This window comes from Hevea brasiliensis, chromosome 16 (assembly GCF_030052815.1).
Source record: "Hevea brasiliensis isolate MT/VB/25A 57/8 chromosome 16, ASM3005281v1, whole genome shotgun sequence".
In the NCBI taxonomy this organism is placed as follows: domain Eukaryota; kingdom Viridiplantae; phylum Streptophyta; class Magnoliopsida; order Malpighiales; family Euphorbiaceae; genus Hevea; species Hevea brasiliensis.
This window is the reverse complement of record NC_079508.1, coordinates 53,151,331-53,166,712: the sequence shown is the minus strand read 5'-3', so window position 1 is coordinate 53,166,712 and position 15,382 is coordinate 53,151,331. Positions and strand designations below refer to the sequence as shown.

Below are 15,382 nucleotides of genomic sequence, written 5' to 3'. Positions count from 1 at the left end.
TGAATAAATATATATACATGGTAAGTTTTAAAAAATTATAATTATCAGATAATTTTTTATTTTTTTAAAATTTTATTAATTTTATTTATATATTTATCAATTTTTTATTTTTTTGCTATTTGATATAAGATGCTGTTATGTATCACCGTTTTACTGTATAAATTGTCGTCCAAGACGCGCCAGGTCATGCGTTTTAAAATTTTGTAAGCTGTGTTAGTCCACTTGTTTCAATTCAGTTCAAGGACTGAAGTCAATTGCAGGCCTATTCGATTGATATTTGTTTTCCGCCTCATTTTAATATATCTTTTCTCCATAACGGTGTTCTTTCTTGGGTTGAGATTATTATCTTGGTTTTTGATTGGGTAGAGTGCTTCTGTCCATTACAAATGTATTTTTAAGAGGGCAAAATATTTGGCTATACTCGATGTATGTATTACACTAAATTAATAAATGAATGCTGTGGATGAATAGATATAAAATACTTAACGTATGTGGCAATTTATTTATTAGCTAAATGTTAAATGTTTAGAATATATGATTTTACTTCATTAGTTTGGTGTGATGCATATAGTTTAATTAAATTCTTTTAATTATGGGGTTTAATTAAATCAATTAAGCATTGATATAATGAGAGAACTCGAATTATGCAAAATGCATAAGTGAATTAGAAACTTAAAAAAAAAATCATTTTTTTAGAAATTTTAGAATGAACCGGTAATACTATGTAGGTAAATTACATAAAATGGTAAGTCAACAAGTGCATTTAAAAAAAAAAAAAAAAACTACTAGATAATTTTTGGACCCATTACTAGTTAGTTATTATTTTATGTAATCCATTTACAAATATATGTTAATATTTTATTAGTTTTTCATTCGATATAGATTATCCTACTTAGAATTATTTTCTGAATAATCTCTTTTCTTTGTAAACTTTTTTTTTTACTTTTTTCAAATAATTAGTAATTTTTACATATATTATTTACTATAATCTTTTGTGATTTTTAATTCATGAATACAGTTTTTAGAAAGAGAAATATTTATTTTCTTATGAAGAACAAAAGAAGAAAAAGATATAAAGCCTAAAATGTTTAATTGTATTCCTTTGCTATTCTAAAACAATGAAATTGGATCTCCTTTTAATTAGCAAGTGTAAATCGAGGTAGAGAATTCTAATATCATTTTTAGAATTCTTATGTCTTTTGATTGAAATATCATTTTTTATTTTGCAATATTAAAATAATTCTATCCCTGGAATTTTATGTAACAATTTCTTAAACATTTTGAATTCTTTTCCCTAAATACCATTTTATTCTATTTTTTGAAATATAAAATTTTACAAAAATTCAATTCAATTGATTTCTTTTTCATTAATTCTCATATTTGGAATAAAGAATTTAATTCTTTTTAATTTAACAAAGTTTTCATTTTAAAAGAAATAAAATTTATGTATGATTGTATGAGAATTCTTTTGAATTTTTTTTTCTTAAAAATGATTTATTTTAAATGTATCATAATGACGGATCTACAATTGATTTGTAAGGGGGGACTATAAATTGATCAAATATTATTAAGATGACAAATTTAAAATATAGATATGGATTTGATATCTTCGCAGAAGGACTGGAGAGGCGATCTATCACTGGCAAATATTATTAATTAATTAGTTTGTTCTTAAATTTCACAAAACAAAATGCAAGGCTAAACAAAGACAATAAATCATACGTGAGATGATGTATCCGGATTATGCTGAAGTGAACATCTAATATAATATATATAAGCCTAGCATGAACTTGACATAATCTTAAGCAAAAGCAGAGCCATCATCAAATAGCTCAATCCCATCAAATGATGATGATGGAGGAAAAGGGCCATGGCCAGGACCAAATGCTTTAATGTGATCTTTGAGTGATCTCTTGTGCTTAAAGTCAGAACCGCAAATGCAAAGCCAACGTTTACCACAATTTTTCTCATGGGTTCTCCAGTCACCTTTCACGGCCAAGAATTTCCCACATTTCCTACACATGAAGGGTTTTAGTCCATGCTTTCTCTTGTAATGTGTTTGCAATGTTCGAAAGTCTTTTAGAGGCTTTGCTTTCGGGTGTTGTATATTGTTCTTGCACCCTTCTGTGCTGCAGTAGCAGGGAATTCCTAACACAGCTCGTGGTTGGGTTCCCTTGAGCGATTCGGATCCTCTACGATACTGTGATCCATGACCCCACATGTGCATCTGAAACTAAAATTCATCATGAGGTAGCACTGGAAGAGCTTGTTAATTAATGTATAAGAATAAAGAAATGGTGAAAGAAGCAAAATTTTGAACCTGAAGATTGTTGTAGCGGTTGAAGGTCTTAAAGCAAACATGGCAAGAAAAATGAGTAAAGCCGATGAGTATTTGCTCAGGAGTCGGTATCCAATACTTGGCTACTACACTCGGATGACCTTTAGTATTTGGATTGATGCAGCTATGGGAGTCATCAGGAAGGCCAATGTGTAAGGCCACAGTAACCTCCTCTTTGTCTCCATCAGTGTTTGTTTTAGGGTTTTCACTAAATGATGGATGTGGTGAGCTAAGTAAAGAGCTCAGCAGTGGCGTAGGCTCAAGAGAATTACAACTAGCGCCCGGAAATAGATCAAGTGGCTCAATATCGGTGTGTCTAATACAATGACAATAATCATTATTATCAGTAGTAATAGAAGTAGAAGAAGCTAATAAGGGATTAGTGTTACATATAAGATTGTTACATATAAGATCTGAAGACTCCATGCATGCTTTAAGAGCTATAATTACAAAGATGAAGTCTGATTTGGGGCTTTGTTGATTTAAAAAGGGTTATATATAAGGAGATTACAGCTATATCTGAACGGTGATGATGAGAATAAGAGTAGAGGGTAAGGTAGGGTGGCTGGAGAATAATGTGGTTGAATGAAAACAACCTTTGTCAAGGGTCTCATAAATCCATTCTGATAAATTTGCTTATCCATTTTTGGGATGGAAAAGAAGTACCTTAATTTCTATGGGCCATGGGAGCTGAATTTGGCAAGAATCGCTCTACAGAAAGTTACAAATCTAAGGTAATGCATTATGTGATCAGGTTATCTCTCCACAGTCAACCCAACCAACCTTTGGCATTGGAGAGGGAAATCTAAAGAGGGATTGCATTACAGGGCAGTCATGATTAGTTTCTAACCGTGAACATGCACGATGTGAACTTCTCATTTATAATCATACCAAATTAATAAGTTTTATTCTTGTTCAGTTTTTAAATTTAAAAAATACAATAAAATGCAATAATACAATATAAAATTATTTTTAATGGATAATAAAAATATATATTACAACGTAAAGTATAAAATCATAAATGTAAATTATAAAAAAAAAAAAAAAGAAGGTTGGGTTGGGACATATCTCATTGGAGACATGTATGTTTGCATATATATATTTGCTTTTGCATCACTGGAACTATAATGAACCTCAAAAACGGCCTGCGATAGAATCTGTGTGCTGACAATCACCAGCCTATATATGAGCAAGAATATCTTACAGCATTTATATATAAATTATCATTGTTTGATGATCGATCAGGAGTACGTAATTTCGTTGGCCTCTTCAATTTATAAAATGGATTTTAAGTTTGGTTTCATTTGAAAAAAAAAAAAATTATTTATGATAAAAGAATTTAACTTTTATATAATTATATTATTTTAATATGATTATTTTTTTAAGTTAAAAAAATTAAATTATTGAAAATTATTTATGATAAAAGAATTTAACTTTTATATAATTATATTATTTTAATATGATTTTTTTAAATTAAAAAAATTAAATTATTTCTCCATTAGATTTTTATATATGATAATAAATAAGAAAAACAAATAATTGAATTAAATTTTTATAAAATATTAATTTTTAAAGTGAAATTAGGAAGGGGGGTGGACCCTCCCAAATCTAGGCCTATTGGACTTCCCAATGGACAAAAAAATATTCACTCAGCCGTTAACTGGCCCATATGCTTCCAACCCCAATTCATCAATGGAATCATTAACAACGTGATCAAATTAAAGTACTCATACTGAAATACCCACCAATCCAGGTAATTTAATTGCTCTTCTTTAAAAAATATGACTTTTTTTTTTTGGTCGAATGACTTTCTTTTTTCAGTAAATCATATGTATTTTTATCCCATTAGGCTATACTTAATTCCACAAGTACCGAAGAAGCTCATTATCAGTAAGATTTTTTTTTTTTATTCACAAGAATTGAATATTGAAGTTTATTTAAAAAATATAAAATTTTTTATTATTCGTACCAATTCGTTGATTTAAAATATGAATATAGCATAAAAATTATTATCTAAGCTTCTATTAAATTAAAAAGCAATATTAAAATAACCAATTTTACCAACTAAATTTCAGCACCACATTTTCTGTTAGCATGATGATCAACAACGCCATTGTCGCACACTTAAATATATTAAATTACTCATATACTTTCACTGAAAAATTTGGTGGCGACTTGAATTAATTTTTTTACTTTAATTATAATTTATTAAATTTTATTTTTTATTTTCATTAAATAAATTATATCAAAACACATGAAAATAAATAAAATTAATTATAAAAAAAAATTGACATACTCCTTTTTATCAATGCTAATGCAAAATATGTGAAAAATATATAGAAAATGAATTAAAAAATCGAAAAAAAACAAGTAATTTCCATATTTGTATTATATTAGCATGATTATGATAAATGGATCAGAATATATTCTCCCACAATTTATTGTTTTTTAAAAAAAAAAACTATAAGAACTAATAAATCATATTAATATAAGTAAATTATAACATCAAATTTTTAAATAAAATTCAGATTGTCAACGCCAATTATTAATTTTTTTTTTACTTAGATTAAATTTTGATAAATTTTTTTTTATAAAATAAATGAAACTGTTTTGAATTATAATAAATAAGTAATTTTTTTTTTCAATAATGTAAATTTTTTTCCCCCGGATAGATAGCGAAAAAAAGAAAGGCCAGGACTGGAGAGAAATCTGAGACCTGATTAGTTTAACAAATTAAATTTATTATTGAGGGACTGTCCTTCCCTATTCTCTATTCATAATACACATTTTTTGTAAAAGATGTTAGGATTTTTATATTTTATAATTAATAATGATTAACTCAAATTAACATAAAAAAATAATAGGTATTTGTTTTTAGGAAAAAAAAAGAAAAAGAAAAAAAGATGTCTGCATAAGCTGGTCGATTAGTCTGAAAATTTTCTTGCCGCAGCTGGGGAAGAGAATTGAAGATTAATGAATTCTCTCTGTGAAGACAGATATATAGGAAATGCTGAGAATATAGGAGAGAGATGAAGACCACCAAGTTAAGGAAATTATACAAATTGAGCATTTGACCGAATTGTGTATATGTTGATGATGAGTTCTTGGTTAAGCTAGGGATTTGAACTTTCCGAAGTAACCACGCCAGCTTCTGTTTCTGTTGTGGGTTGCTGTGGAGGCTGCTGTAAATCTGAAGCCAAACAGGAAATCAAGAAAACTTTAACTTAAAAGTAAGCAAATTTTAACATAATCTTTATCAGTGTTTCGATGCTACACTCACGATATTCAAATTGACAGTTCTATTCATAGATGGAAAATTCTTGTGCGCAAAAGGAAAAAAAAATTGTTAGATTTAAAGTCACGCTACAAGTATTTGAGCATTGAGCCAATAAGCCAATGATGTAAAATATATATATATATAACATGCGCAGTGGGTCTCTCTATACACGACCAATGAACTGCGTCTTCAGAATCGAACACATGGACTCACTATTTGTTTACACTATATGCTTCTCTGCCACTACTTTTACATTGACCCATTATTTGGGTCATACCAATAGCCAGACAGCTCAGCCACATGGTTGAGGTGACCCATGTGGCCCCCCTTGGTTCATTCCATTTACAAGCTTATGCATCTAATCTTTTTCATCGCATTTATCAATATTATTTGCACATACAATTACAGGATTGCTTCTTATAAAAAAAACCCTAATATATTTCTTCCTATTAGGCAATGAAAAATCATTTTTTTCTAAAATGATAAGATAATTGAAGAGTGCATACCTGTAGAGGAGGGAAAGGGATGCGTTATGGGTTGAATAGTAGTTGGAGGAGGATACGTTGAGAAGGATGGATCGAAAGTACTGCTAGGATAGTATAAATAGGAGGGTCCTAGTAAACGTTGAGGCTGGGATGCAGAACGTGCTCCCCTTAGAGGTTGCAAAGAGTAGCCATGATAGTAGTATGGTGAGCCCATGGCGGATGATGATGTTCCGTACACTTGATGATGATAGTATTGAGGCTGTTGAACTGGTGTGTTATAGATAGCCTGCAGGCAGATGCAGTAATTATTATTATTATTACTGTAATTTTACCCAATTTTACAGTTAATTAATCTTTAAAAAATAGAAGCAATTAAGGAGGTGCGTAATTAATTGACCTGGTGGTACCCATAGTCAGGAGTGTAGGGTGGATACCTGCAAAAAGTGGAATTAATCAATGGCATTGAGCGTATATAAGAGAAAATTAATTGCACTCTTCTCTTAAAAGAAGCAATTAGTTACTGATAAATCGCTTCTCTGCAAGAGGAAAGGAAAGGGTATAGGATGATGAAGTTATTGTGATGCAACCAACAGGGACCTACCATGATGGCAACTGTTACCAACGATAATGTTGGTTTGGGTGCTAAAAATTAATCCCATTCCCATGCATATGCTGGACCAATACCATGCACATACGATCTACCCACACACATACAAAGAATGTACATTTATAGTTGAATATATATATATAAATTTGTGGTGCCTATAATGGTGAGGATTGACCCACAATCCTTAATCAGCTTATACTAGTATAGCATTGATTTATGTCGCTATCGATCGTTTTCCTCGTATAGTTCCTCGTAATTAGATATTATTATGGATGAGTTTATCAAACGTCCTTTTTAGAAAATAAATATGTAGAATAAAATGTGTTGTTTTCAGCAAAAATGAGAGATTTAAATTTTAATTATCTGTTTTGTAAGAAAAAAAATAATTTACCCAAAAAGAAAGAAAAGAAATTCAATGAAGACAAACTGAGTTTTGTCCCATACATAGTAATTTCTTTCGAGGTTATCGTTAAATGTGAAAGTGAAGCAGACTGTGACCAAACACTTTTCAGAAAAGATGATAGAATTAAGGAAGTGACAAAGGTTTCGTTTTCTCTTTTGTGTCGAACCAAGGTAATACTGCCTTGGTTTTGACTAAACAGAAACTGCAATATGATAATGCATTTATAAAAAGCAAAATGGATTCTTTTGTGTCAACATTGGAATAATTAATCCATCCAGCACCACAATTACACAGATGCATATCACGGCTCCTTCTTCTGAAACTCCCTATTCACCTTGCTTAATTTGATTGTGACTTTCATGTGCATATAATGATTAGATTGGGACAAGGAAATGTGATCAAAATCGACATTTCATGTGAAAAATTATTCAATATTCGTGCAGAGTGCAGATACACTAGAAAATAATGCACCGAATACCCAATTTTAACTGATTAATCGTGTGTCTAATGTGTATGTGCATGGTATGTAATTCTCTGCCTCTTTTTTGTTTTTTTTTTCTTCCCTAAGTTTGTATCTGTCATAATTTAATGTGCAGATGGGTCACATTGTCGAATAGTAGCTGTCATGAAGTATATGTAAGCTTATGGAGTTGATGAGAGAGCATTGCACATTTGCACCCTCTTCATTTCCAAGTCTTTATCATTGGTTATCTATTTATTTTTTTGTGGTGGCTAGTCACTGAAGTCAATTATATGATTTGTTGTTTACAGGCTGATACCAACTGTCCCTACGGGAAAAAAAAAAATTAAACATAGAAAAAAGTGCTTTGCCTAGCCATATATTATGGACCATTTCCTGCAAGTGATGTGGACAATCACAGCCTTAGTACAACAGAAAGCAACAACTAACCCGAAAGGTGGATAGATAACAGGAGGTGGCGGCGGCAGTGGCGGCGGTGGTGGTGGAGGTGGGGGAGGAGGAAATGGCGTTGCTACTCCACTATATGATGGGCTTCCCTGGTAAGGAGTGCCACCTTGTGGTCTTCCTGCATTAACAGCAAAGAAACGCACGAAGTCACCAAGAGAAAAACAGCGACATGGCTGACGTCATATTGCACATTTTAAATAATAATTGATCATGTGTAAAGAAGAGAAGGAAAAATGGATTGGACCTCTGGGAGGTGAAGGTCTAGGCCGTCCAAGAGAAGCAATATTGCAATTTGCTCTTCTTCCATCAATCACAGGGTTTGGATCAGCACAAGCTCTTCTGGCCGATTCAGGATCACGAAAAGTAACCTGTATATATTGATGATCAAGAGAAAATCTCTTCAAATTAACAATTGGAAAGAAAAATATTTGGAAACAAACAGTAATAATGAGTAGGGAAATGAGCTTACAAATCCATATCCTTTAGATTTTCCTGTGTTCTTATCTGTGATGATAACTGCTTCAAGAATCTCTCCAAACTGCTCAAAATATCTACGCATTTCTTCAGTAGGGGTCTCCCAAGCTAAGCCCCCAACGAACACTTTTGTGTACGTTGTGTCTCCAAACTTAGATCGATAATGCGGATAAGCCATGGCATGCAGATCATCAAAATGGAAAATGGGTATCCTTGTTCATGCATGAACACTTGATATATCACTCACATATCACTATCTTCTCTTCCTAATTTTTTCCTCTCTTCTCTTCTCCTCTTCCACATCATTATATTGTCTGCGCTTCTACTCTATGTGCGTGCCTCTATATTCAATCATCAACTAAGAATCATTACGAGAGATTTTAGACAAAGAAAATGATAGATGCAGCCAGTCTATGATGCTGTTTATTACTTGATGAGTTTCTTGACAACAAATTGGTCTGGGTTGGTTAAATTAAAAAGAAAGGGCAAAAAGTGGTGGCCTTTAGAGAGAGAGAAAGATCCGACAGCTGCAAACTCTTATTTGCTGTCTACAGAGGAAGATATTGAGGGGTGGGTTAGCAATATCGAATGACAGCTGCGTGACTAAGCACTTGAATCTGTCCTCTCTGTCTCTGCATTAATATACTCCCACCCTCCATTCAATAATCCATTTCGCCCATCTGTTTAATTAGTTGGTTTTTGTGTTCTTCTCTGTGTTCTCTTTCTGTTCTTGCCTTAGGTTTCAAAATCTGTGGTATTAATTTTCATGATTAATTAGTTTTTTCTCGTTTGTTTATTTGCTAATTAAAGATATCATATACAGTCTGGTAGGATATTAGTTGTGCCAACATCAGTACCCATCGTGGGGTCTCTGTGATTATCAAATGTGGACTTCGCACCCCCAGCAGAAATTATTTATATGATGATCAACTGTAATAACTATTGTGCGTTGGAGGTTTATTTATCGTTTAGCTGATGAAATAAATTGATATTCATTATCATCAGGCAATTAATTCACATATTACAAGCTAGCCAAAATATTCCTTCATGAACATGCTTCCATCTTCCTAATCCCCCTGTAAGTAGAAGCAGTTGAGAAGCCAACTCCCAAAAACGAGTAAACCATTTTATTAATAATAATAATCAGAGAAGATAGCAAATCATGTGAGGTGATCAAATGATCATCATGGACAGCCCGTCGTTTTCATATATAGCCTTGAAAACATTCCTAATCAATCATTAAATCTTGAAATTAGTTTCCAAGAAAAAGCTATATTGATTGATCTTTTAGTTCAATGGTACACCATCATATATTGTCGTCAGTAATTGGGTTCGAGCAGCCACAAACATGTGCATACAACAGAACAAATCTTGTAGGTGCATGCCAAGTGATAGCTTAGACGAAAACAAAACTTAATAAATGCATAAGATCTATTAATTACATTTATCTCCTGCCCACCATGGTCAACTATTAAAATAGTAATAAATTTTAGTCAGTCTAATTTCTTTTAGATTAAATTTAACTTTTTATTATTTGAATAATGCTACAGTTATATATTAAGGTAATCGACATTTACTGCGGATCAACAATATAAGTATTCATCAATGTTATCAAGATAGCAATGGCACATAGTGAATGTATTAATAAAGAAATTAATAATCTCAGATGCGGCCAAGCAATGCCGGCACGGCAGCTACAAGCTTAATACCAGATCAAAATTACAACTGTCTAGTCAATCATATATTTGTATTAGACTAATAATTCATTACATTGTGGGAAACTTAACGAGGTCTATGATGGACCATTACATGTGTTTTCAATCACAATTCACAAAGCTTGTTGTGGTAAAAGAATAAAACAACTACAAGTTCAATTACGATGGACACAAAACTACTACTACTTTTATATTATATTTGTCCCCATCAATCATTCTCTCATTAATCATAAAATTAAGTTAATTATATAGACTTAATTGATAATGTTATAATGATTAATTATATTAAATTTAATTTTGTTTAAAATTAAATTCAACTGAAGAAGCCAATTTCAACTAATCTCAATTCGATTCAACGGGATTATAGCAGGTCTAGATGACCTCAACAATGTGGGAGAGGAGATAACAAAATTGTTGTGAGTATAATTAAGATTAGATTTTATGAGAAATGGGAGCATTGTAAGGTCAATGATTAAAATAAAAGGCAAAAATTTATATTAATTATAATGTCCAGTCCATAACCCCACAAAAGCGAGAAAAGAGTATAGGGATATGACTTGGTACTGAAGAGTTTGAAGGATTCTCCAACGCACTTTCCTAATTGGACATACATGTTTGTCATCTCCATGTCTTAAAGTTTTAATTAAAAAGCTGAAACTCTAGTAGCTTTCCCTGGAGCACACATGCACAGAGTGAGAGAGAAAAAGAAGAAAAGATTATCCTGGTGCTTGTTGCCAGCGTTAGGGACGAGGAGACAGCTATAAGGAGCTCTATTTTTTTATGAGAAGTGTACAAGTCTGTGAATTGGCAGGTCCTCTCCACGTGGGGTCCTATCACTCTTTGGGAACCATGAGCTGGATTTCATCTACTTTCTTTTCTTTTACGCTTAGGCCAAGCCCACAACTCTCTCTCTCTCTCTTTCTCTCTCTCTCTCTCTCTCTCAGAGGAAATTGTTTGCAAGATGACCCACCTACCCACTTGCTTGCTCCTTCTCCCTCAGAGTTCAGAGCAATACCACCCACCAATCAATCATGTATTTAATATGCTGCACCTGCACTCTCTCTGTTTGAGGACAGCAGGGCTTATATATGTTGCATTCAGCAAATACATTTGAAGCCTTTTTTTTTTTTATTAATTTGTATATATTCCTTAAAGTCTCTTGCTTACAATGAGTTATGGCAGACGGGTTCCACTTCTCCCACTCGGAAAAGGGAGACAGGGATCCTTTTTCGGAAAGTTATAAAAGGCAGTGCGACTGTTCATGAAATGATTCATATTGTTCAACTTCTCTTCATTACTTTGATGAAGTTCCATCTTAATTATCTAGTTCTTGAAATTGTTTAGGCATATAATGTTAATCCAACTGCACAAAGGGAAGCAAATGCAAAACTCCTGGGCCCTCCAAAATTTATCTACAGGTTATTTGAGCACTATACGAGCAGCTTCCCACATTCATATTATTGCTCATCGATGAAAAACCAGTGTACCTGGGGCGTGAGTCCACAAGGCAGATGTGGGTGAAACTCATGGTGTTAGTGTGCATGTTTTTTAAATCGGCAATAGCATCATTATTTTTCATGGCTAGTGTTTTGGGTGCACAGAAGCTTATCAGCCACATTGAAATATAATTATGAGAACACCAATAGTACAGGCAATAAGAGCCCACAGCTACATCCTCGGATTATTAATTCCTCTCCTCTATAACATGAAAATTAAATGGTTTCCAGTGGCTTAAAAACATCAAAGCAGATTAGTGATTTACCAATTTGCTGTTCAAGCTCTAAACTGTTCTCTGCTTCTCATGTAATCACTGATATTTGAAGGGGAGAAAAATTAATTGTAACTGCAAGTCTGGAATGGAATACCCACCCATAATTTATGCTTTATAATAAATCTTTGCTTTTAATTTTCTTTTCTTTTATAAAGGGAAAAAAAATGAAAGAGAATGGAAATTTCAGATCAATTTTTTTATCCAATCCGAATCAAAATTATCAAAATTATAACTTTATATTAATGAGATTTAACTAATCGTATTAAAGTTATCTTCAAACTTATAAAAATTAATTTCAGTTTCAATTAAAGCAAAATGAATAAAAATAATTATAATTTTATATATTATCATTAAATATTATATTATATTTTGCATGTTATTAATTGTTATTTTAAAAATAAAAAATATTAACTATTAAATAGTAAACTATATATTTTTTAAAGATAAAATTAGATATATTTAAGCTCAAATTAAGTTTCTCTGGTCCTTTACAAAGGCAAAGCAAACTAAATCTCATCCAAAAAATTAAAAATAAATAAATAAAAGCAACGTAAATATTGGGTTTAGCCCAGACTCTAGCTAGCCCATCCATATTACAAACTTTCAGTACAATGGGCCTCATGAAGGGGCCTGCAAGTAGAATTTCAAGCGGGTGGTGGGCTGTTGGAGTGGTAAGCAGTTGCCCTCAGAGGTCGATAATTGGAGTTGAAAGAATTCGAGATTGGGTTGTGCTCGGTGATTGTCCGTAGGTGTGCCTAGCCTGATCATCAGGAATAGCGAGCGGGCCTGGCCTTTCCTAAAAGCTTAGGAGTCTCTGCCTGTTCAGCGAAATTGGCTATGAAGGAAACAGAAGCTTCGAGGAGCCATAAAATAATCAGACAAAACACCGACACATATCAATTGATAAGAATATGGCATGCACTAAATGCCGTGAATATCACAAATCCATTTTCTCTATTTACTGCCGTGTGAGGATTCGATTAATCGAATTGAAATTTTAATTAACTAAATTTCAATCAATTTTAAAATAAATTAAAATTAAAAGACAATTGAATCTCATTAAAATTAAAAATATTTGATCATCATCGATTACAATTGAACTAATTCAAAAAAATATGAAATATGTTAATTATTAATGAATAAAATTAGAGTGAGATTCAATACAAAATATTAAAGCAAGTCTTTCAAAAGGGTGCCAATTTTCAGCTGTGCCAGAAATATTGTAATATCTCAAATGTGATCAATGCTTGCTCATTATTTTTACAGTTCTTTCAACCGATAAAGCCATTAATTTCTTTAGCGTATTATCAGCTTTATACCCTCACAAAAAAAATCATAAGACCCAAAACTAAGGAAGACAGATAGAATAGGAAAAGGGACAAAAAGAAAACCCTGACCTCACAAAGAAAACAGCACCACGAACTATTTGGATATACAAAAACCATCTCAAGCTAAGGAAAAAGGCCAAGCAATCATGAGGAAGGAAATGATAAGTCTCGGGCAGAAGGAACGTCAACAAAACAGTACCAATGCCTAAGAGATATGGAGCCAGATAATGTTTGCTCCCGGCTAAATATACATATTTTCGGCTTCCCCACTCATTAAGCCGAGGGAAGCCAAAAAATATTTTTTTTTAAACAATCTTCTCTCTTTTAAAGCTGCATGCACTGACACTTTTTTGTTTTTATGTAACCTGGGACACGCTGAGGAGGACGAGCAGAAAGACATGAAGGCAAAGCAACAAACGACGCGGTTTCACAAAGCAATCCAGGGCCAGAAAAGCCAAAACATGCAGAGGCATAGGGAGTCACCAAACGATGCCGTTTTGATTGGCCCAATGGGCTTGTAAAAGGACAGTACAACCCCTGAAAGAGATCCGAACTTTAGTTGTATCATGATGTGCAAAATTGTAACTTCAACTCACCAGTGCAAAGATAATAATAAACCCCTCAAAAAGATAGAAATCACCAGCTAGAAAGACGTAGTTTTCGCTGAGTGAAATCAATTGCACTTTATAATTGCTTTTATTATAGACTATATATAATTTTTTTATGTTTCTGTGTTGGTTACAAATTCATAGCCTAGCTCATCTTTTGCGTATAATCCCTTGCAACAACATATATATATGAAATAACATAGTAAAAGTTAAAGATTAAAAAAAAAAAAAAAAAAAAGATTTTTTTGCAGTGGAAGCACACTTCCAAGCCTAAAGTACAAGACATTACTCACACAAACCCAGTGCTGGCCTATACATATTATTGATTATCCTTAATTCCCAAGCTAAATTAGTAGTTCTTGTGACTACTTAGTGCTTGTTTGATATAAAGATTTGAAGAAAATTGTTTTTCAAGAAATATATATATATATATATATATATATTAAATGCTGTTAAAAAAATATTTTATTATTTAATGCTATATTTGTATTGGTGAAATATAAAAATGGAAGGAAAAATAAAAATATTTCCAATCTTTTTGTTTTGAAAATGAGAGAAAATTGAAAAAGATGGAAAAGAGAATAGATAATAACAAATAGATATTATTTATTTTCTCTCTATTTTGAAGGGAAAGTAGGTAAAAAATAAATAAGATTATTTTTTAATTTTTATAATTATTTATTTTAATTTTAAATAAAAAATAAAATAAATATTTTATTATTTAAAAAGCTATTTTTCTCTTAAATATCCAAATAAAAACAAGAAAATAATTTTTATGTTATTTTTATTTTTCTTTTTCTTTTTTATTTTTTTCTCATTTATTTTCTTTTCTCTCTAACAAAGTTCCTAATCATAGATAGACTTGATGCTCTCATAACGGCTACTTATTAAATTTAATTTTAAATTATTTTTAATATTTTTAAATTAATATATTAAAAAAAAAGTGTTTTTCTCGTACCAAACAGAACCTTATACTCATCGGTGCAGCCTGAGCTTTCATTTCCATCAATTTTGGGGTCCATTCGGACATCATATAACTTATAATATGTATGTAGTGGTCATTTGCTTAATTAGATGCCTTCCGTGTCATCTTGGACATACATTGATCATTGTTTTAATGAGTTAATTATAATCAAGAGTATTACTAAAGACTCAATTTTTACAATCCTAGGGGAAAAAAGCAACTTCCCCTGCTTTGCAAGTGGATATTTGTATTTTTCCTTTGTCTTCAAGTACATATTTTCTTAAAGCTTTCAATAAATAATATTAGGATCTGAAGTTTTGAGACCCACCATTTCCCTTGAGAGAGGTATTATGCATTTATTCACTGAAAGATGAGTTTATTACCAACCCCACAAGCAAATATATACAACCGAAGACTTAACAGAGTACAGAGCAATAATTTTCTTTGATTTCGGTATTGAGGATTCCAACAGCACTCACAATTT

General features: G+C 31.8%; 2 protein-coding genes across 2 annotated transcripts; both read right to left on the bottom strand.

Moving 5' to 3' along the window:
- Nucleotides 1-1,735: 1,735 nt before the first annotated feature.
- LOC110672233 (protein TRANSPARENT TESTA 1-like) lies at nucleotides 1,736-2,787 on the bottom strand. Its single transcript, XM_021834950.2, has 2 exons — nucleotides 2,321-2,787; nucleotides 1,736-2,227 (listed from the first exon to the last, which is right to left on the bottom strand). Exons 1-2 carry the CDS (start codon nucleotides 2,762-2,764, stop codon nucleotides 1,802-1,804), a joined length of 870 nt encoding a protein of 289 aa, XP_021690642.2. The 5' UTR covers nucleotides 2,765-2,787; the 3' UTR covers nucleotides 1,736-1,801.
- Nucleotides 2,788-5,262: 2,475 nt separating this feature from the next.
- Nucleotides 5,263-9,158, bottom strand: LOC110672242 (uncharacterized). The gene is made up of 6 exons (XM_021834963.2): nucleotides 8,508-9,158; nucleotides 8,283-8,406; nucleotides 8,021-8,156; nucleotides 6,498-6,534; nucleotides 6,122-6,386; nucleotides 5,263-5,528 (listed from the first exon to the last, which is right to left on the bottom strand). The coding sequence occupies exons 1-6, from the start codon at nucleotides 8,688-8,690 to the stop codon at nucleotides 5,452-5,454; spliced, it is 822 nt and encodes a 273-aa protein (XP_021690655.1). The 5' UTR covers nucleotides 8,691-9,158; the 3' UTR covers nucleotides 5,263-5,451.
- Nucleotides 9,159-15,382: the final 6,224 nt, after the last annotated feature.

What these genes read in the sequence shown, in the direction of transcription:
- LOC110672233 (XM_021834950.2), bottom strand. Translation starts at nt 2,764, where the DNA reads ATGGAGTCTTCAGATCTTATATGTAACAATCTTATATGTAACACTAAT. An exon ending in ACCGCTACAACAATCTTCAG is followed by an intron (nt 2,228 to 2,320) that starts GTTCAAAATTTT and finishes TTTTAGTTTCAG; the next exon opens with ATGCACATGTGGGGTCATGG.
- LOC110672242 (XM_021834963.2), bottom strand. Translation starts at nt 8,690, where the DNA reads ATGGCTTATCCGCATTATCGATCTAAGTTTGGAGACACAACGTACACA. An exon ending in AATCTAAAGGATATGGATTT is followed by an intron (nt 8,407 to 8,507) that starts GTAAGCTCATTT and finishes CAATATATACAG; the next exon opens with GTTACTTTTCGTGATCCTGA. An exon ending in GTTATCTATCCACCTTTCGG is followed by an intron (nt 6,535 to 8,020) that starts GTTAGTTGTTGC and finishes CACTTTTTGCAG; the next exon opens with GTATCCACCCTACACTCCTG.